This window comes from Schistocerca piceifrons, chromosome 2 (assembly GCF_021461385.2).
Source record: "Schistocerca piceifrons isolate TAMUIC-IGC-003096 chromosome 2, iqSchPice1.1, whole genome shotgun sequence".
Lineage (NCBI taxonomy): Eukaryota > Metazoa > Arthropoda > Insecta > Orthoptera > Acrididae > Schistocerca > Schistocerca piceifrons.
Window position 1 is genome coordinate 832,749,323 of NC_060139.1, and position 25,106 is coordinate 832,774,428.

General features: G+C 39.9%; 1 protein-coding gene across 1 annotated transcript in view; it reads left to right on the forward strand.

Moving 5' to 3' along the window:
- LOC124774951 (mediator of RNA polymerase II transcription subunit 12) overlaps positions 1-25,106 on the forward strand; it is a 365,571-nt gene that overhangs the window by 191,420 nt on the left and 149,045 nt on the right. The window contains exons 26-28 of the mRNA XM_047249660.1: positions 4,086-4,285; positions 7,312-7,501; positions 15,658-15,750. Coding sequence (XP_047105616.1) covers positions 4,086-4,285; positions 7,312-7,501; positions 15,658-15,750 — 483 coding nt within the window. The remainder of the gene's footprint in view (positions 1-4,085; positions 4,286-7,311; positions 7,502-15,657; positions 15,751-25,106) is intronic.

A 25,106-nucleotide genomic window follows, 5' to 3' on the forward strand; every position in this document is an offset into this window, starting at 1 on the left:
TCTGACATTCAGTGAGATAGGAACTGTTCATAGGAAGTGACAGGATGTCATCCGTGAAACAGAAATGATGTGTGGAGTCCCCAGATTATTTGCAAATGATGTTGCCATTTACCATCTGATGCTCATCAGAATATCAAAACAAATTGTAAAAGGATTTAGAGAAGTTATCTGCATGTTACAAAAAGTGACAGTTGACTCAAAAGGTAAAAAGTGTGAAATCCTCCACATTAGTACTAAAAACAAATGCTATTAGGTTTAGGCTAGGCAATAAATCATGCAGATTTAAAAGTTATTAATTCAACTAAATACCTAAAGATTATAATTATAAACAACTAAAACTGGAACCATCACATAGAAAGTGTTGTGGGAAAGGTGAACCAAAGACGGTGTTTTATTGGCAGAACACTTAAAAGATGAAACAAATCTATTAATGATACTGCCTAAACTATGCTTGTCCATCCACTTCTGGAATATTGTTCTGCAGTATGGGACTCTAACCAGATAGACTGATAGAGGATATCGAAAAATTCAAAGAAGAACAGTTAATTTTGTATTATCACAAGATGGAGGGGAGTGCCACGGGTATGATAAGCAAGCTGGAGTGGCAGTCATTAAAACAAGATCATTTTTTCATTATGGTGAGATATTTTCATGAAATTCCAATCATCAACTTTTCTCCTCCAAATGCGAAAATATTTTATTGACTTACATAGGGACAAATGACAATTATAATAAAATAAGATAAAAAAGAGCTTACATGGAAAGATTTGAGTGCTCATTTTTCTCATGTACTACGCTAGAGTGGATCAGTTGAGGAAACTCTAAAAGTGGTTCTGTGAACCCCTTGTGAAGCACATAAGTGTGAACTGCAGAGTAAAGATATTGATTTATAGAAAGGTAATTAATAAGAGAATTCCTTTTGCATTCCAGAAAACACTAGCCATAACCTTTGTGGCAGATGAGATATGGCTTTCTTGGTGCTAGACCACTGGTTTCTATCCACTGCTATCATTACTATTTCATTTGTGGTGTGAAGTGGTGGGTGGGTGTCTTATTGACACTATCAAATCATCACACAAGATCAGTTACTTTCTTTTTAAATCAGTTCAAGCAATTATGAGATATTCATGCTGATTTTGATCTGCTTTCAACAAATGTGGCTCCCATGTTAACTGAAGCTTTTGTGTGGTTAATTCTTAGTGTAAAATGTAGGCTGCCCTTCGAGCACACGTATTGCATCGGCTATTTCACATACTTTAATCAGCAGTCATCCAGTATGATATTGTGCAGTTTTCATTTGCGAATGCAGTTTTTGAAAGCCTTCACAAACAGTATCTTCAAGAAAAGTGTTGCATGGTTATTAATTGGGTCTCTCTCAGTTACTCGCATCTTTCCTGCACGATATTTCAACTGCGTGACTCGCATTCTTGTTCAGGTGCTGTCCGATACTAATTCCAGTATGGAACTAGTCCAGTATTTATGCCTACTTTGTACTAGACATTCCCTCTGGGGTCCACGCCTCATCTGGCACTCTGTCCATGGTTTGCGCTGACCAATAGCAATGGCTGTATCATTTTCTTCTAGCCGTGGGTGTTTCAAATGCTGTGCGCATACTTTTTGGTTATTATCCGTTGTCAATATAGCTGAATGGTGTCGAAGCTGTGCTAGATGTTTTATCTTCCGATTGTTGTCATTTGAGTCCTTCTGTGAATTAGGACGTTCTGTTACCGAGGTGTGCTGTGTTAGCCGTTCCGTCCAAAGTTCTTGCCCGCCCTTCCCCAAGGAGTGGCTGCAGTGCTATTTGCAGTCCGATTGTGTTCAAATTGTCACTCAAGACTTGGAAGAATGTCCTGAGATATTGTGTCTGTTGTGTACCATTTCATGTAAGTCCTTTGTTGCATGTACTGGGCTGTTATCTGTAATTCCATCTTTATACTTGTGTGCCTTGGAGTTTGGATGTTGCCTATGTTATGTCCTCAGAAGATCGAGCAATGGATTCCAAGCCGAGCTCAGCTGGAAACTGGTGTCCCGGTTAATGAGATTCTCCACAAACTTAATCTCAATAGATTCTTTGCTGCTGCTGTTCCAGTATCTCAATGTTTGTGTTAAAATCTCAACATCATTATACTTCATCGAATGGTTGAGTTTTAAACAATGCTCAGCAATCGCTGACTTGGTTGCCTGTCTCAGTCTGGTGTGCCTTTGGTGCTCTTTGCACTTGATGTCAACAGTCCTGGTCATCTGGCCGATGTATATCATACCACATTCACATGGTATATGGTAAACACCCAGTTTCTGTAGATGCAGGTCATCCTTCACTCTCCCTTGCAGAGCCTTAATCTTGGTGGGTGGATCAAACATGCTTTTAATGTTATGTTTGAGGAGAATTCTGCAGATTTTTGCAGATATTGGCCCAATATATGGCAAATGCGCAACCTTTTGCATTTCTTCTTGTATCTCTTCAGGAACCTCTGGTGGAGAAGCTGGGCGCAGTGCCTTTTGAACATCTCAAGAAGAATATCCATTTTTGTAGAACACAGATTGTAGATGTTCTCTCTCAGTCGCCAAATTATCCAGATCTGACAGAGTTCGTGCCCGATGAACCAGTGTTCTGAGTACACCGTTTTTCTGTGCGAATGGTGGCAACTGCTGGCTTGCAGGTACAAGTCAGTGTGAGTGGGTTTTGCATTACACACTGTGACTGAAGGTACCATCTCCCTTCCTCTTAACTAGTACATCTAGGAAAGGGAGTAGTCCATCCTTCCCCAGTTCCATGGTGAATTTAATGTTAGGGTGGTGTGAGTTTAGGTGGTCCAAGAAAACATCGAATTTTTCCCTCCTGTGGGGCCATATGACAAAGATGTCATGCATGTATCCAAAAAAGCATTTCGGTTGATCTGGGGCCGATCAACTCTTTCCATAAACAGACTGGCCACCACTGGTGAGTGTGGGTTGCCCATTGCTGCTCACTGCACAACATCTTAAGAAGATGTTCTTGCCATATGTGGGGAAGTGTTCCCATCACATTGGCAACTCAGAGGACTCCCTACAATGCCCTGGACTCTGACATTATGGTCAGTTTGAACACAATCGGCCTGAAAATAGCAGTGCAGCCGCTCCTGGGGGGAGGGGGGCAAGAACTTTGCACGGAGTGCCTAACACAGCACACCTTGGTAACAAAACATCCTAATTCACAGAGGGACTCAAATGACAACAATCGGAGGATAAAATGTCTGGCACAGCTTGGACGCCATTCAGAATATAATTCACCTATATTAACAATGGATAATAACCAAAAATTACACGCACAGTGTTCGGAACAGCCACAGCTAGAAGAAAATGCTACAGCCATTGCTATTGGTCGGTGCATACCACAGACATAGCACCAGACGTGGTGCGAACTGCAGAGGGAACACCTAGCATAACATAGGCATAAATACCGGACTCATTCCACACTAGAATCAGAATCGGACATCACCTGAAGAAGATTGCGAGTCATGCAGTTGAAATATCGTGCAGGAAAGACGTGACTAACTGGCAGAGATCCGATTAATCAGCATGACAATGCCTCGCCAGAAAGCCTGAAGAATTACACAGTGTTGCATATTTGAATTAAACAACAGATTTCTTAACCATTGAATATTATGGAGCATATTCATCATACACCTGCACATCAACTTTGGACGAATTTCCATTTTAACTGTTTGAATGAAACATGCACAACACATGGACTTTAAAGCCACACAAACAAAACTATTCCACGTATAAAGTTAAAATGTGACCACATTGTTGCCCACATATCAACGCAGCAGTAAAAAAATTTCACTTATGTGGCAGGGCAGGAATCTTTCATGTTGCCCTCATAGGTGAGGAAGAGATATTAATTTAGAGGTAAACTATTATTCGTATACCATTTACAGATACTTTATTTGAGTAGCAGAGTTATTCAGGTATTGTATACTTTCTAATACATTATTTTGATCACTGTCTTTTTATTTAAAACAAGAGATCAAATATGTTGTTATTTTATTTTGAAGCTCTCTTCTGAATGTTTCATAGTTGTTTGGCTTTATTTTTCACTTTAGGCAATACTTGTGGTGGCTGATGCCACTGCTCGTGACTCCAAAATGCTGAGCAAGAAGTCAGATCAGACACAACAGAGCCATGGGTCTGTAGGAAATAAGACTCCTGGGCAAGGTGGCAGTGCAGCTGAGTTAAGCATCAGCCATATTTTGGGCACTAGTGACATCTTAGGAGGTGGAGATGATCCATTGATGGATTTGGCGTAAGTGTTACACTATTATGTTATAAAGCCTATGCTATTATTCACCTGTCTAACTCAATAACCTCAAAAACACTGCTCACAAATTCAGAAATTCAAAATCAAACTCAAATGATGATAAATTATGTTAAATAAGAACTGCTGTTGAAGTGACATGCAAAAGTTTGAGGCAGAAAAATAGAAAGATCAAGAAATCCATCTTCTGGAAGCTGACATTACTTCTTCTGGAACTAATAAACAAATGAAAATTGGTTGAAGCTGATAAATCAGAGGATAGGTTTTACGAAATGCAAGACTAAAAAGAATCTGTGTAGTACACCTCAGCTACACCAGAGTCCCGCTAATCCGATCCCCAGTAATCCGAATGTTCAGTTAATGTGAACATGAAAAATGTTATTCTAAGTATGGAAAACTGTGCAATAAACTGCTGTACATACACATTATTTTAATTTACACAGTACAGTAAACATGTATTGGAAAAATTGGCAAGAAAACATTATGTTTAAACAATGCATAACAATGAAAGAAAAGCTGTCAAACTTACTAAAATACAGTGGACATTGTATCCCTACTTTTTAGATGACAAAAACTCAGTCATTGTTTTTTGGCATAATGAAGACAGTCTGTTATATGATGCATAGTTGTGTCATCGTCTCATAAACATCAAATCAGCAGGTGTAGCAGTGGGGTGACACCAGCTCTCCTTTGTCACTTTCAGGCTCATTGTCACTTCCGTCACACCAGTCCACTTCTTCCTGGTCTTGAGTCACAGCAGCAATTAAATCAGTGTCAGTAAGGTTCTCCAGACATGCCCCATCTGCTGCCATCCACTCATCTGCATCTCCTCCACTAGCTTCTTCACAGCCAGGGATTGTCTGTATCATTTGTAATAGATTTTCCTCTCAATTTTCAAGTAGGTTGTCCTGAAATTCAAGAGATTTCCACAGTTTTCTCCACAATTTTCTCAGAATATTTTCTAAAATATTCTGCCATGCCTAAGCCGCCCAATGAACAACGTCCTTCACATTGGTCTTTTTTATTTTGTCCACTAAAGGAATGCTATCATCTTGGATCAACATTCTTAAAAATTGTTTTCTGTAAATCACTTTTAATGTTTTAAATACGCCTTGGTCCATCAGTTGTAGAAGTGGTGTAACATTTGGCGGCAAAAACTTCGCCACAATTTCTCCATCGCATAATTCATCAGTGCTGGGGTGAGATGGCGCGTTATCAATCAAAAGGACTGCACGAGGAGACAAATGATTTTCCTTAGAAAACCATCAAACAGATGGAACAAACTGTCTGTGAAACCATTCTTTGAACAGCTTACCATCCATCCATGCTTTTTTCTGGTTGTGGTAATATTCGGGCAAGGACTTCAAGTTGCAATTTTTAAAAGCTCTGGGCCTAGCAGATTTGCCGATTGGCATTAAAGGCAACTTGTGATTATCAGCAGCATTGCTGCACGCTAATAAAGTAACATGATCTTTGCACATTTTAAAACAAGGAGCCTGGTCTTCTGCTTTTGATGCCAGGCTTTTTGTTTGCAATGCCCTAAAATTAAGGCCAGTCTCGTCAGCATTATAAATTTGTTGGGGAGAATACTTTCCCTCTGTTATCATTTTTTCAAACCCACCCCAGTATTCCTTTGCTGCATCACGGTCAGAAGAAAGCTGCTCTCCAGTAATTATTAGCTGCAGATTCCATGACATTTTTTGAATCTGTCCAACCAATCCGTACTCTCACTAAAAGACTCATCACCATTCATTAACTTGTTCAGGTAAACAGCCTTCTCCCGAACCATTTCTCCACTCAAAGGAGTTCCCTTTTTCTTTCCTGTGTAAACCAAAGGAAAAGAGCTTCGTCCACTTTATCGTACTGGGACTGTTTCAAAGTCTGCTGAATTTCAAGTGTTTTTCCAGAAGACGTTGCACAGGACTGTTCAAGCTTCATTCAGTTCTTCTTCCAATGACAAATGGTTGCTTTATCAATACCCAGCTCCGTTGTCAGTTTAGATACATTCTCACCTTTGTCTGTCTGCTTCAAAGCATTCAGTTTTTATTTGAGAGTCAACATTGTATGTTTTTGTTAACTCATGACGAAGATATGTACACCACTACACCTGAACAAATACAATACAAATGTTACGTGTACCAGCAATCGATAACTAACATAACTAAGTGCTTTGTGAGCCAACTGTCAGTGCACTGACCTCAGACACTACAAAGGTCTCAACACTGCACAAAACAAGGGCAGGGAGTGAGATTGAGCCATTGTTTCCACACTTATTCCCATTTGTTGCCATGGTACACCTACTTATCTGCTTGGTATAGTTCATTCTAGAAACTCATCACCATAATTCCGGCTAATCCGAACAAATTGGTAATCCGAACAAGGTCCGGTCCCAATTAGTTCTGATTAATGGGACTGTACCGTGTAATCAAACAACATAGTCTCACAGCCAAGATTTGGATTCTTGAAAATGATATCAATTGCTTTTTGAAGGGAGGGGATTGCCATCTCAGGGAATAAAAGCTGTGCTAAAGGAAAGTGTGTGAGGCTAGAATAGTAATAGGGTGAAAGCAGTAGATAAATAATATGTTTATGATTACTTTACTAAACAGAACCAAGAGGAAAGAAACAGAATCAAGAGGAAAGTAAAGGCAGATGAATGGAAAAGAGAAGTGGTGTGTTGTGTCTGAAATGAATAAATCTTCATGTTTACACATTCTTCTCCTGTTTCTTATTTGCCAGAAGTTAGAATATCATTTCCAAAACCTTAAGTAAGTCAGTATTCTTTCGTTCATCCTTGTCTACCTCACCACCTTGTCATTTTTTGCAAGTACTAGCCTGTGTAGTTCAATGTATTCTTTTTTATTTGTTTTCCCTTTGTATTCCATATTAGCTGTTTATATTTAGGAGTATTAATGTAGCACAACATCCAGTTTTTTATTTCCATTTCAATTCTGTCAACATGCACAGTTTTTCTCCAGAAACAATTGCCCTTACTAAAATAATTTTTGTTGCAGTCGATCACTTACAACATTGCAAGGTGTGTCATCAGGTCCAGAATCGGCTAACACTGGTCTATCACACTTTGCTCAACATGTATTGCGTCAGATTTGTTCACAACAGTGGGTCCTTGAACGTTGTTTACAGAATCCTGAAGAATTGTGTCATCAGGATATGTTACTTGATAGCATGTTAACTCCAAAACAGGTAAGCCAAAAGTTTGACATTCTATTAATTGAATTTAATTTCAGTCATAACATATAAGGTTTAGATGAACTTTTGTAATGATTTATGGAAAAATACACTTTTGTATTCATTCGGACATAGAAAGAAATTGCCTCCAATTGTTATCTTGAGGGATTCTTTGCCCTGCATGAAAGACTGTCATGTCAGTTTATGAAGATCACTGGCTGGAGGTTGATGTGAAAGTGTGTGTCTTCCCATTGCATCCCAGACATGGTCTATGGATGACGAATCAGGCGACTGAAAAGACCACTTACTCACAGCATTTGTAGTGTGAACTACAGTGTTGTGTCTCACATTGTCCTACTGGAATATCCCATTTGGTGCCCTGATCATGAAGGATATGAGAATAGGGTTTATCATACTTTCAATATATTAGTGAGCATTCAGACCCCATTCAGCAATTACCAAATCAGTTATGTTGTCATATCCAGTAGCCTCCCATATCATGATTCCAGGAGTTGGACAGGTATGAGTATTGAGATTCGCTGTTTCCTGTAACATTTAGACCAGTTATCTATGGTTACATTTGTGTCGATCTGACCACCACTACCAGAACTAGACACATTGCTAAATACCACAGAATACCACTAAATGTCTCAGTTGACTCTGGCTCTATGCCATGTAAGTTTGTCTGTGGTATGGTGTCAGCAGTAAATGGCCCACTGAAACTGCAGGAATGGATTTTTTCTGTACTGAAAATAAGCTAGAATAAGGAATTTTTTATCAACATATGCCACTGACATGGAGGTACTGTAGTATCAGTTTGACACTGTTTGCTCAAGGTGTTAATCAAGGGTCAATTTGAAGCAGACTCATCATTGAAAACAATTCTCCAATCAATGAGATTGCATGCCAGGAACATGTCTGAAGGTGGCCCAGACAGTTTTGGATTATAAACCTGACTGTCTCTCACCATACAGCTCAACACTGGGGAGTGATGGTGTGGGACGACACTTCTTTTCATAGCGGGACTCCTTTGGTTGTCATCTGCGGCTGCTTACAGCACAGCAAAACATCAGCAGTATTCTATGACCTGTTTTGTTGCTCTTCATGGCAAGTCGTTCTGGGCTTACTTTTCAGCAAGGTAATGTCCACCCATATTAGGCAGGAGTTTCTATTACTTGTCTTTGTGCATGTCAAACCCTATCGCCAGATCTCTCCCCAGTTAAGGATGTTTGGAGCATTAGGGGCAGGGCCCTTCAACCAGCTCAGGATTTTAACAATCTAACACATGAGTTGGACAGAATTTGGCACAATATCTCTCAGGAAGACATCCAATAAGTCTGTCAATCAGTGCCAAGCTAAATGACAGCTTGCATGAGGACCAGAACTGTACCAACACATTATTGACTTACTTGATTTATGCGGCTCTTTCCTTTGAATAAATCAACCTATTTTTCTGAAATTGTAATTGTTTGTCTGTACATGTACATCACATCTACTGATTTCTGTCTCATTCAGGTAATTCTTTCATGGTGTGTGTCTTTTCTTACCCTTTTTTTTCTTACAGTGTAGATTTTAGCTGATATGTTATGCATTTTGTCGAGTGTCTGTAGCACAATAGGCAAGATTACTGAATTGTAGCATAAATTTGACATCATTAATTTGATTCTCATTGTTGGGGCTTAATTTTCAGTCCCTTCATCGCATTGCAAACATATAAGAATTATGCAGGTACTAATGTATTTATAAAGGCAAATGATGTGTAATTTAAGTGGTGTAACTATGAACAGTTCATGCTTTGCTATCATTATCAAAAAATTTTTAGTGCCTATGAAGTATGTTGATATATTGACCAATCTTTTCTATGTAATGTCTTTCTGGTTCATCCTGCTGTTAAAATTATAAGGAGTCGAAATGACTGGCCGGTACCTAACTTCAAGAGGCTAAATTCCACATACTGCTGAAAGTAGAGGAAACAACTATACTAGCTTTTGCAAAAAGGCATAAATTTGGCATAGTTGGAAAGGATGGACAAGTCACTCATATCCTAGACGCCTATCTGTTGTAAGGTCTAGCGGAGACAAAAGATTTTGTCTGACTAATATCTTTGTACAAATATTTACTAAATATTACAAATGTTGGTCCAGTACAATCTGTAGGTATTTTGGTGTTTCTGTTGATCTCCTGTCCAAAGCCTAAGCGCAATGTTCAGACCTTCTGTTAGTAAGATATAATTTAAACAATGGAAAGTGCAGGTAGGACTATCAACACTGTATGAAAAGATGGATTGCTGCTTACAGTAAAAAAGACATGTTAAGTTGCAGAAAGGCAAAATTAAAAGACACTTACATAGCATCTCAGATCATAATGCTAGAGTTGGCCATCATGGGGGCATGAGGTGTGCTTACTTGTGTGTATGAATGGTGTGTGTTTCTATTATGCTGATGAAGGCTGTGGCCGAAAGCTTTATGTAGGTATCTTTCAGTTGTGACTTTCTGCAACTTGTCTTCTTTACAGTAAGGAGCAATCTATCTTTTCCAGTATTATTGAGCATGTAATTTATTAATCATATTGCTGTTGCTGTTGTTTAACAATGATATGAAATAGATAAAGAGCGTCTCACCACATGGAGGAAGCATTGAGTCACAGACAGTATAACTGGTTTTGTTGTATGATGTGTTTGAACTGTCATGAGAGAAACTAAACTAGGCATATACTTTTAGGAATCCTACATTTTAGGGAACTTTTACTACATGGAAGAAATTTTAGCACCATACTTGTCCATTACGCAGGGTTCATATGCTACTACACAGATTTCTGGTAGCTGATCATACACTCAAAAGTTATTTTACATATGCAGTTAAAAAGCTGATAATGGGCACAACACACACACACACACACACACACGCACACACACACACACACACAGAGAGAGAGAGAGAGAGAGAGAGAGAGAGAGAGAGAGAGAAGAAAAAAAAAGCTGCACAGCTACATTGTGCCCTCTTAACATGCAAGACTAGTTAGGCAAGTGGACTGGGCTAAGGGGCTGTGTTGTGTCGCATGTGATGGGTAGAGGGAGAAAGAGGTGAGAAGTGGAAGGAGGGATGGGGAGCGATAGCTGGTGGCTCAGAGGGAAGCAGCTGGAGTGTGGGGGATAGTAATTATATATAGTCATAGCTACTGAATCGTGTCCTTCGCCATGGCTACAACTATCTTATCATCAGGGACATATCCTTGTGGAAGACCCAGCTGCAAGATCTTCCCAATTCATTCACCCAGCATATCCTGATCCAGTCCTGTCACAGGCATATCCTGTCCCAGTGGAGGCAGGGCCATCTATGAAAGCAGGTGTGTCATATACTGGCTCAGCTGCTATTCTTCCACAGCTGGGCATGCCAACCAACTAGCTGTCCACTAGAATAAATAGCCACTTCCAAATTATGACCAAGAACAGAGTTGACCTCTTCCTGTGGCAGAACATGCTGCTGGGCACAATGTGCTTAAGTTCAAAAGCTGCTATACAACCCATTCCATTTCAATCCTTCCCTCCACACTTTTCTAAACTACACAAATGGGAGTTAGCATTGCAACACATCCTTCGCTTCCATGATCCTCATGGCCTTAATCTCTGTTAATACTCTGTTCCCATGCTCTTTACAGAGCAATCTGTCCTCCTCCTGTTCCGTCACACTCTCCCAATCCACACCCCCATGTCATCATACACCACACTGACTGACTAGCTCCATTGTCCCTGTGTGCTCATCAAAGGATTTTCCTGAAAGATATCTAGGTTTTTTATTTATTTATTTATTTATTATTATTTTTTACATGTTGACAATTCAACACCTCTACTATTTGGTGAGTGGTGTTCTTTAGTCATAAATTATTTACCACAAATAATGTTATTTGGTAAGCAATTTGACAAGAAGAGAATATAAGCTTTTGAAATGTGGTGCTAAAGAAAACTGCTGAGGATTGAGTGAGTAGATTGTATTACTAATGAGAAGGTACTGTATAGAACTGTGCAAAAAAAGTAATTTGTGGCACAACTTGATAAAAGAGGGGGGGGGGGGGGGTTTCATTTGATTGGACACATTCAGAGACATCAAGGAATCATAATTTTAGTATTGCTGGTAAGTGTGGAGTTAAAAATTGTGAAGGGACACTTCCCATAGCCACAGCACATGTTCTTCAATATCCTTTGCAAAACAGTTATGTCATTCAAGTATACAATACATAGCCTCAGTTTTATAACTTGCAAAGCTCCATGTTACATGTGCTGAAATATGGCTGGTGCATTCTTTAGGCCAAGTGGCATATGAAGATATCGGTAGCATCTCTAAGGGGAAGGAAATGCCATTTTTTGACTGGTTCTCCAGTGCTCCTTCTAACTGATCATAACGACTCCACAATCCATGGTGGAAAACTACCTGTACTAGCCAAAATTATCCAAAATCCTATTATGTTTGAGGTCCGATAAGTGTGCAACTATTAAGATATCCATATAATCACAACAAAACCAATATGTTTTCTAAAATGCATTTTGACCATCAGCTGTTTATTTGTCCCATTAGTCATCTACCAGATTCAGTTATTAACCATCATCCAGTATCCAGGGTACAAAAGATTAGTTTAAAAAATCCCACATTCCTTTGAAGCTGAGCAATATCAAAATTATCCAGTGAAAGTATACAAACACCACAGAATGTGTCTTAGAGTACTGATAGTTATAACTCGTGTCAAAAGACAAAAAGGCTTGAAAAGTTCTGCAGATGTCATGACATCTTGTAAGTCACCAGGTATGTATACCTTTGTGACTCTGTTGTGCTTCTCTGTAATACCACAATCATGATCACATGAGAGCAAATTGTGGACCATGGTAAGGAATTTGTGTGCAGCAGATTCAAACAGGTCAAGAGACACAATGTACACCAGAATAAATACTAGCATTATATTCTTGTTCTGATCTGTGCAGTTATCACTCCAAATAGCCAGTTGTCTCTTTGTGGTGACTCCCATTTTCACCACAGTTAAAAGGCAAGAGGCTATTTCATATTGCTTCCTCCTCCATCAATAGGCTCATCCCATACATACATGTATGAGTGCCTGATATCACTTATATTAACACAGAAGTTGAATCAAGAAATCTGCCTTCCAGAAAACATTTCACAGAGCATTGGAATAGGCATGTATACTATCTGTTCCAAGTCAATATAGATAGAGTATACATCACTACCTGGTTGTTTCGAAGCAGCCATATTTTCTCTCACCATTTCTTTGCTCATTCAGTTTTGCATAGATGAATTCCAGGATTCTTTTAGCTTCCAGACTCATTGTGGTTCGAAGTCTAATTTGGCACTGGAAACAATCACATAGCTTCCATGTGTCCATTCTAGGTTTCTTAAAAGACAGATTCAGAAAATCCTTCATTCGTACAGTGTAGTAACATTTAAAGGACAAAAGAGAGCTTGGATGTATTTTCTTGAAAGCTGCATACCATCAACTGATGTGTAAATCAGATCTAAGGCATACTCTTTCTGTTTTTGATGTGATGTTATGACTGATATCTCTTGGAATGGACTAAATGTGGTCCCTGACAAGCTGGTTATCAACGCAAGTAAGCTTACTACCGACAGGTCTATTTCTATAGCTCACTAAATATAACAGCCAGCACAGTGGTACATGCCCTGTTCAAAACTACAAAGACCTGTGAACTATGCACACAAGCCTTTCATCCTTGCCGGTGCGACAGCGTACAAGGCTCATGGCACTTGACTTAATTGATATGTAGTGTGCATTGGTACATCGCACCTAGCTATGTGGTAATATATATTGTTGACCACAATGGCACTTAGCCCCTTTGATATTTCGAGGCTTCAATCAACAAATTTTTTATGTTGGGAATAAAGTAACCTTGGTAATACACATAACTGAAAATATATTGGTATTGCAAGGGTTAAGGGCCCATCATCATCATCAAAAAAAAATTTTAAAACTTTATATTTTAGTGCTGGCAGTGATTTTATGTTTCCATTATGTATAAAAGAATATATGTCCGAAGTAAGTATGCTTTATTCTCCCTGAGAAAAATTTTTTCTCCATTTTGCCTGTATGATTTACTATATTGTCTCTGACACATACAACCTGTAGATTGTATTTGCTATGAATGTTTCGGTATTTTATTTTATGTATAGACTCATTGCAAATTAACTTATAGTTGACAGTCAGCACATGAAGAATATATTTTGGCTGGAGTTAATGTAGTAGGATGTCATTGCCAGAGTGGGAGATAAGGAGAGAAAGCAAAAAGTACATCAGCAGTCCATGTGAAATCTGTCAGTCAGGAACAGGCTACATTCTTCCACAGGTAGAACTGAATATACAGTAAATACGAGGGTTGTTTCAAAAGTAAGGTTTCCAACTTTGTACACTTACCGTGCATGGTGCAGTGCAAAATCTGGCAACACCACCATGTTTGCCGGATCCCCCACCACCAATTCCAACAAACAGCGTGACTCTGCAACGATCAGTACCAGCCTGACAGCCATAAGCGATGAAGCCCGTCATCGCCGTCACTGCCAGGTGTGAAATTCGTGCAGTCATCCGATTTTTGCATGCAAGAAAGTTACCACCTGTAGAAATTCATCAGCAATTGGGTGAAGTGTATGGGGAAACATGTGTAAGCATTCAACATGTGTGCAAATGGTGTAGGGAGGTTGCCAACAGCTGTACGGGCGTCTACGACGAACAACAAAGAGGGTGGTCTTCGATCTCCGACGAAGTTGTGACAAAAGTTGAGCAAATCCTTCTCGAAGATCAGCAAATCACCATCCAGCAACTGGCTGCTCAAATTCCTGAGGCTTCTGAAGCTTCAGTTGACAGGATATTGAATGAAAAGGTAGACTACCACAAGGTGTGCACACGCTGGGTGCCACACATGCTTTCAGAAGTTCACAAACAGCAGCACGTCGACTGTGCTTGGAAGTTCTGGAGAATGTGACAAGAATAAGGAAGATTTCCTTGATTCCATTGTTATGGGGGATGAATCGTGGTGCCATTACGTTACTCCGGAAACAAAACAACAATCGCACCAATGGAAACACACCAAATCGCCACCAGCAAAGTAGGGAAACACACCGGATCGCCATCAGCAAAGAAGTTTAAGCAGCAGCTGTCAGCAGGAAAAAACATGTCATCGGTGTTTTTGGACTGGCATTGTGTACTGCTCATTGATTTTATGCCTAGAGGGACCACCATAAACTCAACAGGTTATTGCGAGACCTTGAGAAAGCTCAAACGGGCAATCCAAAATCATCATAGGGGAAAATTCAGCAAAGGTGTAAGGCTGCACCACAACAATGCCCATCCACATGTGTCATACAAATGAAGGAGTTAATCGACAAATTTGGCTGGGATGTCATTGACCGCCTCCCTTATAGCCCTGATTTGGCACCAAGCGATTTCCATCTCTTTCCAAAATTGAAGGAGCACCTAGGCGGTCTACGATTCCAGACAGATGAGGAGTTGCAAGAAGAAGTTTCCAAGTTTCTCAACGGGTTGGTGGCAGACTTCTTTGAGGTGGGAATGCAAAAGTGGATTACTGGACAGAAAAAATGCATAGAAAAAAAATGGGGACTATGTGGAAAAATAGCTTAAAGATCAACATTTCCAATGGTGTAATCGTTTTTTCGAATAAAAAATTCCTTGTGTCTAAAAAAAAATGTGGAACCTTATTTTTGAAACAACCCTTGTAGGTCATACCAAATGCTTATTTATGTATTGGGTATTGATTATAAATATATACATATGCTTTATGCGAAATTAACTAGGAACCAAAGAATAGAATAAGGAGACACCAAGGACAGTTGTATAGTATTAAATGCACTTCCAAAAAAAGTAGCATGAAGTAGAAACATACATTTAGGAAGCATTGACGTGAACATTTTGTAATCAAGATAGAAATATATTCTGTGGGTTGTGAAGATGCAATGAGCTTTAAAAAGTAATTAAAAATCTGAGGGTTAAGTTCATGGCTAAGTTATGTTAATATATGCAAGCATTCATTCATATTGTTAGGTACATCACCACAGCACGAAAAAAGTGCGCAATAATAATGTTTCACCACATAAAGAAAAATTTTGTGGAAGATTCATAATTGTTTTTGTGTCTTGCAGGCTCAAAGATTGTTGCACATGATCTGTTACCCGGAAACTGCATCTGCCAATGAAGACCTAGACCACCGGCAGATAATTACAAGGATTCTAGAGGTACTGTAATTTGACATTTTTCACTCTCTTACATGTAACAGTTTCTGAGCACAAATACTTTAGTAATGTGATGCCAGATTTATTACGTATCTAACAGGAGAAAAGCAAGCTAATACTAGTATTTCTGGTTTTTTCTGTGAAGGCTGTCAGATACTTGAATTACTCTTGTAGTCTCTATATTTATATCAGTTAGTAGAGGCAGTATCTAATGGGAATAAATACATTGTTTCACAAACATTAAAAAGGTAAATGTGGTAACACAATATATTACATGGAGTAAAGAAACAGATCATCCCTAGGTACACCATGTTGTTGTTGTGGTCTTCAGTCCTGAGACTGGTTTGATGCAGCTCTCCATGCTACTCTATCCTGTGCAAGCCTCTTCATCTCCCAGCACCTACATCCTTCTGAATCTGCTTAGTGTATTCATCTCTTGGTCTCCCTCTACGATTTTTACCCTCCACGCTGCCGTCCAATACTAAATTGGTGATCCCTTGATGCCTCAGAACATGTCCTACCAACCGATCCCTTCTTCTGATCAAGTTGTGCCACAAACTTCTCTTCTCCCCAATCCTATTCAATACTTCCTCATTAGTTATGTGATCTACCCATCTAATCTTCAGCATTCTTCTGTAGCACCACATTTCGAAAGCTTCTATTCTCTTCTTGTCCAAACTATTTATCGTCCATGTTTCACTTCCATACATGGCTACACTCCATACGAATACTTTCAGAAATGACTTCCTGACACTTAAATCAATACTGGATGTTAACAAATTTCTCTTCTTCAGAAACGCTTTCCTTGCCATTGTCAGCCTACATTTTATATCCTCTCTACTTCGACCATCATCAGTTATTTTGCTCCCCAAATAGCAAAACTCCTTTACTACTTTAAGTGCCTCATTTCCTAATCTAATTCCCTCAGCATCACCCGACTTAATTAGACTACATTCCATTATCATTGTTTTGCTTTTGTTGATGTTCATCTTATATCCTCCTTTCAAGACACTGTCCATTCCATTCAACTGCTCTTCCAAGTCCTTTGCTGTCTCTGACAGAATTACAATGTCATCGGCGAACCTCAAAGTTTTTACTTCTTCTCCATGAATTTTAATACCTACCCCAAATTTTTCATTTGTTTCCTTTACTGCTTGCTCGATATACAGATTGAACAACATCGGGGAGAGGCTACAACCCTGTCTTACACCATAACAACACTAAATACACTTAAGAAGCAAGGCATATGTTCTAAATTTGTGTACGCTCAATAGAATCATGCCTGAGAAGATCACGAACAAAGAATTAAAAAACCTATATTTTCAGTGCAAAATCTTGTAGCAGCAGATGATGGTAAGGCTTTGCTAAAAGTTTTGTCATCATGTCTGCCAGTGTTTGGCCTGAATGTATATGCTCGACAGTGACATGGCAGACTTTGTTTTTTCTCAGAGTCATGTCTTGTGTTTATATGTTTAGTTTACCCCATGTAGCCACTATTCTGAGACAAATCATTGCTGCCTTGTTGTAACTTTATAGTTTGACAGGATCCTTCTTGGAATTTGGTAATACTTCCCTGTCTAAACTTTGAAGACTCAGAGCCTTCTGACGTATTGAGATGAGGGTCTTCATTCCACCCCCACCCCACATTTGTAGATAATGCTACTGCTGGCTGGCTCTTTCTCTGCCGGAAAATCACTGCTCCTTGAGATTAAAACAGATATCCAGATGTCAGCTTTCTGTCTTTGGCATCACCAGCCTAACGTGCATCACAGTAACCTATTATGTGGCAGTCCCCTGCTTTAGAAAACTTTTGACTGCCTGGCAGTATTTTATATGTGTATTATTGCAGAAACAGCTGACAATTTCTATCAATTAAGCTAGGTGTAGCCTTGTTCTTAATTAACAATGTAGGAAAAGACAAATTGCTATGAGGGTGGTTTGAAAAGTTCTCAGAACGAAATAGAAAAAAGTACGTACATCACAAACTTCTTTTATTTTTCAATGCAGTCTCCTTGTAGATTAATGCACTTGGTCCGGTGATGTACTAGTTCCTTGATCCCATCTCGAAAATGAGTTTCCCCCAGCCTGCAAAATAGTTGTCAACTCTGGCTATCAGTTCTTCGTTTGAAGTGAATCTTCATCCACCAAGAAAAATTTTCTATTTTGGGAAGAGATGGAAGTCTGACGGAGCCATATTAGGTGAATAAGGTGGGTGTGACAAAAATTCACATCTTAGTTCATGTAATTTTGCCATGACGACAGCACGTGTGCAGGCACACATTGTCTTGATGGAAGATGACTTTCTTCCTTGCGAAACCTGACCTTTTTTCATGTATCTTTTGTTGCAATTTGTCCAGAAGGCTAGCATAGTATTTTCCAGTAATTGTTTGCCCAGTGGGGAGATAATCTATAAACAGAATCCCCTTCACATCCCAGAACAATGATGTGATGACCTTTCCTGCCGAAGGAATTGTCTTTGCTTTCTTTGGTGGCAGAGAATCAGCATGTTTCCACTGATTTGACTGTTGTTTTGTCTCTGAGGTATAGTAGTGCACCCAAGTTTCATCTGTTTTCACAAACCGGTGCAAAAAATCTTGTTTGTTTCTCTTAAAATGGGCCAACCATTGTTCTGATATGCCCATTCTCATGCGTTATTGATCCAGCATCAAGAGTTGCGGCACCTTTGTTGCAGATAATTTTTTCATTTCTAATTCTTCAGTTAAAATGTGATGTACCCTTTGAGATGACATCTGGCAAGCGTGAGCAATTTCACTCACTTTCATGACCATTTTGTGCACTTTTGCAGTGATTTCTGGAGTAGAGACACATCTTGGCCGACTTCTGCACAGATCATCGGCTAATCTCTTCCAACCAAATTTAAATTCATCTGTCCACTTGGCAATAGCTGGATATGAAGGAACAGAGTCCCCCAGTGTATTCTGGAAATCGGCATGAATGTTCTTTGCTTTCATACCTTTCTTTACGAAGTACTTAATCACTGCTCGAATCTTGATTTTTTTTTCCATCATCTCAAATCACTTCATGAGAACAACAACATAGCCACATCACTACCACAGCTCTCTTCCAAGAGCACTGACATGGCACGTGTTTACACGCAACAGTCCAATGAATATCATGTGAACAACTCTAGCTAGCGCTGACCTCTCGTAGTGATTCCGAGAACTTTCAAAAACACACACACACACACACACACACACACACACACACACACACACACACACACACAAGCAAGCAAGCATACCTCACGCATTCATGACTACCAACTCCAGCATGTTGAACCAGAGTGCAACTATCATGTGGGATGCAAGAAACAACCTGGAGAGGGCAGGGAAGAGGAAGGGATAATAGTGTATGCATGGGGAGAGAGACAAACCTGTCTGGTGGAGTGTGCAGGGACTAGACTACTAACAGGTGCAGCATCAAGAGGTTGTGGGGCAGGGAGGTGGGGAAAAAAGGAGCAAAACAGGAGAGGATAGCCAGGCAGATGTGTTGATGAAGGGCTGCTAATGAACAGGGTGCAAGATGAGAATGGGGAGGAGATGATAGGACAGAGGAGGTGGAAACTTTTGGGTGGAGGGGGTGGAGGCAGATGTTACCATAGGCTGAGGCCCGGATAATTATGGGTCAGAAGAGCTGGTGGTGGAGGGAAGGATCCAGATACCTCAGACAGTGAAGCAGCCATTGGTATCAAGTGTGTTATGTTCAGGTGCATGTTGTGCCACAGGGTGGTCTACTCTGCTCTTGGCCACAGTTTGGCGATGGCTGTCCATTCTGGTGGATGGCTGGTTGGTAGTTATACCAATATAAAGAGCTGTACAATGATTGCAGCCGAGCTGATAAATGACATGGCTGCTTTCACAAGTGGCCCAGCCCATGGTGGGGTAGGCCAGGTTAAGGGGGTTGGGTGATTGGATTGGGCAGGGTTTGCACCTGTGACTTTCACAGGGATATGGTCCTTGTGGCAAGGTTTTGGGATTGGGAGGGACTTGGGCATGGACTAGGATGTTGTGGAAGCTGCATTGGGGATGGAACATCACTTTAGGAGGGGTGGGAAGTATCTTGGCTAGGACGTCCCTCATTTCACAGCATGATGAAAGGTAATCAAAGCCCTGAAAAAGGATGTGATTCAGTTGTTCCAATCTGAGGTGGCACTGGGTAATGAAGGAGACACTCCTTTGTGGCTGTTTCTTGGGGGTGGTGGAAGCATTGGGGGTGTTAAGGGAAATGGCACAAGAGATCTGTTTGTGGACTAGGTCTGGGAGATAGTGCCTGTCTATGAAGGTCTTTGTGAGACCCTCAGTGTACTAAGCAAGGGAGTTTTTGTCACTGCAGATGTGCTGTCCCCAGGTGGCTAGACTGTATAGAAGGGATTTTTTGGTGTGAAAGGGATGAGAGCTGTCAAAATGCAGGTACTGTTGGTGGTCGGTGGTCGATGGGTTTCATTTGGACACAGGTGCAGAAGGAGCCATCAGAGAGGAGGAGGTCAACATCTAGGAAGATGGTACACTGGGTTGAGGAGGACCAAGTGAAGTAGATGACAGAGAAGGTGTTGAGGTTGTGAAGGGAAGAAGATAGGGTGTCTTGACCATGAGTCCAGATCATGAAGATATCATCAGTGAGCCTGAACCAGACTAGGGGTTTGGCGTTTTGGGAGGCTAGGAAGGTGTTCTCTAGATGGCCCATAAAAATGTTGGTTTAGGAGGGTATCCATGGGTGTGCTGCAGATTTGTCTATACACCTTCCCTTCAAATGTGAAGTAGTTGTGGGTTAGGATAAAGTTAGTGAGGTGTGTGAGAAATGAGGTAGTGGGTTTGGAGTCTGAAGGATGTTGGAAAAGGTAGTGTTCAATAGCAGTAAGACTATGGGTATGAGGGATGTTGGTGTATAGGGAGGTGGCATCAACAGTGACAATTAGGGATCCAGTTCCACAATTTCAATTCCTTCTTCTATCAAGAAAGTCATTTTGCAGACCACAAAGAGGAACCTCTAACTTCACTGATGAAATAAACTGAAATGCTGATAGAAGAATCGTAAAAACTGATTATTCCATAAAACTGTCCACTCGACACTTGTTTGTAATTAAGTATGCATCAAATTTTCTGTTGCTTCATGATAGGGTACGGTCTTCATAGCTTCTTGCTCTTGTTCTGTTTTTGAACTTGTATCATGAGTGTGCACCTGGTCATTGTCCAGTGACATAGATGTCAGATTACACATTTTCATATTGAATCTGCTGAGAATTTTGTATCACATAGTGTATCTGCTGTACCCACAAACAACCTTATTCACTGTTCCTACAAATCCAGATGCCTATACAGTTATCAGCTTCACTAAGATCTTTCAGCTTGAATTATTCTCTTAACTTTTTTTTAAAACGTCTCTCTCATGTATTGTTAGTGAAAATTAGCATATCATCGGCATACACAGCAACTATTAAAATCTCTGAATCCTGAGTTTTGTAATAAACACAAGGGTCAGCTGCTGTAGTTTAGATTCAACAGTGTACTGTCTAATTTCAAGTTCCAGCAGCAGTCACCTTTCTTCAACCCATACACTGCCTCCTGTAGTCTTTTAATACCAGTATATTGTACTGTCTTCATAACTGGATCTATTTGTGGAGCGTTCAGATAAATCTCTTCGTGTAAGTTGTCTTGTAAGATGGCTATGACAACAAATATGTGACCAATGTGAAGGTCATCTTTAGCAGCCATATCAAATAAGTACCTTAATGAGCTGTACCTTATAACTGATGCGTATGTTTCGCATATTCTAGATCTTGCTTCAGAGCATGACATTTTATTACTAGCAGTACTTTATAATGTACAGTGTGACCTATCAGATTTTTCCTTGGTTTTATAAACCAGTTTTGCAATTATTGGTTTGTTATTTGAAAATAAAATGGCAGATTCCCATGTGTCGTTTTGTTTGTGAGATTGTAACTCTTCATATATTGCCTTCAACCAGTTTCAACTTTGTCCAACGTCATTACTTTATCCAATGGCAAAGGATTGGAGTCAATTGACTGTTTAGACTGAAAAGTAATTAAGTCATGCCACTTCTTTAGCACTGCAATTTATGTTGATTTTCATAATGGCTCACATTTATGTGGTTGCCCATTATCATTAGTTGTTTTGTATGGACTTGATTCCTCACTGCATCTAATATTCATTAAATTACTACCTTATGTGATAGTCTTAGTTTTGTGTTCTATTTCTTTTAGTTCACATGTTGTTTCATTCTGTTTGTGTTCTGTGAATTTGCTTGGTTCCTGTGGCTCGGCTTCTTCTTTATACTATTTAGAAGTTCCTTCGTCAAAAGTAATTTCCCTGATTTTTATGGTTGTTTGGTGATTAGGTTCAAAAAGCCTATATGCTTTTTATTCTTCACAGTATCCTACCAAGAAACACTCAGTACATTTTTTTGTCTCATTTTGGACAGTTGGCTGACAGAATTTGAACATAAGTCTCCAGTTCCAAATATTTTGAGGTGTTGGACATCCAGCTTCTTGTTTCTCGCTTCTTGTTGAGTTTTGCTTTATAGTTTCTTAGTTGACAATCTGGTACTTAGACAGACTGCAGTGAAGACTGCTTCTGCCCTGAATTTATTTAGCAAATTTGCTTTAAAGAGCAAGCAACTTCCTTTTCCTACTGTTGTATGGATGTGGTGCTCATCTACTTCATTTTGTTCTGGCGTACATAGCATTGTAGTCTATTGTTGGACCCCTTCTTGTCTGGAAACAATTATCAGATTTCTCTCAGTGCATAGAGTGCAGATCCTTTTTCCAATTTGGCTTTCAACTAGATTTTTAAAATCTCTAATCACCTGTGGCACTTGATTTTTATTTTTGTGAATATATACAAATACTTTCCTGGAGTAGTCATCAATGAAATTAACATAGTACAGGGTGCTAATTAAAAGTAGCCTCCACCCCCAAATGCAATATTTCAGCTTCTGAAGTGGAGTAAACAGCTACAACAATGGACAGTTTTATGGAATAATCAATTGTTAGCATTCTTATGTCAGCATTTCATTTTATTTCGTCAGTGAAGTTAGAGGTTCCTCTTTGCAGTCTGCGAAATGACTTTATCAATAGAAGAAAGAATTGAAATTGTGGAAATGTTCGATTAAGGAAACTCGGAAATTTTCAGGGTCAAGAATCCAGATAGAGGGCTAAAAGCAAAGAGAGCAATACAGAGTCTCTATAAAAATTGGTGTACTTGTAGATCTGTGCAAAATGTAAAATGACAAAGAATTCCTTCAGTTCACACACCAGAAGTTATTGCAGACATTCGCCAAAGAATTATTCAGCGCCAAAGAAGTCCATACATAAATTGGTCCAACAGGCCAGCAGATATTGAAAAAGTCTTAATTTGAAGCCCTACTGTGCAATGGTTGTACAGCAATTACAGAAATATGACAGTCAGAAACATGTAGATTACTGAACATAGTGTTTGAATAACATCAATGATGGTATATGAAAGACAGTACTGATTCTTCTAGTGAGGTGGGGCAATGTGTCACACAGCTAAGGTAGCCTCGGAATGAGTCCATGATGTCTCACTGTCAGCAAACATTTATGACACCACATTCCTCAAATCTAACATGTGATTTTTTCCTGTGGCGACACATGAAGAGCAAGTTCTACGAAACTGATCCACACACAATGCAGGAACTGAAAGTGAGCATCAGCTATGAAGTTGCCACCATTGATATCCAAACTTTATGCCAGATGTATCTGAATATGCTTAGACATACACAGCTGTGTACTGATGTTGCCGGAAGCCACTTTCAACATCTTCTATAAATGCATTTTTCACTGTATTTTTCATTGCAAATAGATGGTAAGCACATTTCAACTCCTCGTTTCTGTAATTTCCCTGCATTTCCTTTACTTGTGCTACAGCCTACTTTCATCTGCATCACCTGTTATTTGGCTTCTCCAATTGACCTAGTTCGCATCAGGCCACACAAATCTTTGTGTACCAGCTCAAGTATTTTTGTGACCCTAGAGCTGGATCTTGAAAAGGGAGGTATTGTTCATGTGGTCCCTGTGCAAATTATTCTTAGTTTATTTAAGTTGCTCTTATATGAGATCTCACTAGCTAGACCTTTGCGTAGTGCATGCATAGTTTCAGAATGCAAATGACTGAATCTTTTATGCAGGAGAATCTTTTATGCAGCAAGTCTGCACTATTTCATTGCAATATGAGTTCTGCTTCAAAATTCTGCTCTGTGGTTGGTCTAGGAGTACATTCCATTTGATAATGACACACTAGCAATCAAATTTTTGATGTGATGTAAATATGACAACCTTGCCTGCTAAATAAAATTTTATGACCTTGTTGTACTATTTTACCAACACATAGTAGATTTGTGCTTGGGTGAAGGACATACAGAATATCCTCTACTTTACTTCTAACTTTTTTTGTTGCCTGTCAGAACATATACGTGTGAAGATCCTAGTCCTTTTACACATAAGGTGTCATTATTTGCTACTATTGTTTTAACTCTATTTTTGTTACATGGATATTTGGAGATGTACACTGACACGCCTGAGTGTATATACCGGCAATATTGTGAAAAGGATAGATTGCTATTCACCATATGCAATCATGCTCATAAATTAAGGATAATGCTGTACATGGTGAAACAACACTCAGGTGAGCGGTTTGCGGGTTTAAATCACCTCGGGGTATGACAGTGCGGTGCATTTGACCTGCTGTCATCACACGGTGGCGCTGGCAGCAGTCCACATATGCAGAGGTGTGTTGGTGCCTGTCAGAGTATGGTGCAGTGAGTAAGTGTGCAGATGTTTTCAGATGTGCTAATGGTGACTATGTGTTGAAAATGGCTCAAGGAACACATATTGGTGACATTATGAGGGGTAGAATACTAGGGCGACTGGAGGCTGATCAAACACAGCAGGTTGGAGCACAGGCCCTCCGTGTGCCACAAAGTGTGATCTCAAGATTATGGCAATGATTCCAGCAGACAGGAAATGTGTCCAGGCACTACAGTACGGGACGTCCACAGTGTACAACACCACAAGAGTATCGATGTCTCACCATCAGTGCCTGCAGACAGCCATGGAGTACTGCAGGTAGACTTGCTTGGGACCTTACCGCAGCCACTGGAACAGTTGTCTCCAGACACACAGTCTACAGACAACTGAACAGACATGGTTTATTTGCCCGGAGACCTGCAATGTGCATTCCACTGACCCCTGGTCACAGGAGAGCCCGTAAATCCTGGTGTCAAGAACACAGTACATGGTCGTTGGAACAGTGGTCCCAAGTTATGTTCACGGACAAGTCCAGGTATAGTCTGAACAGTGATTC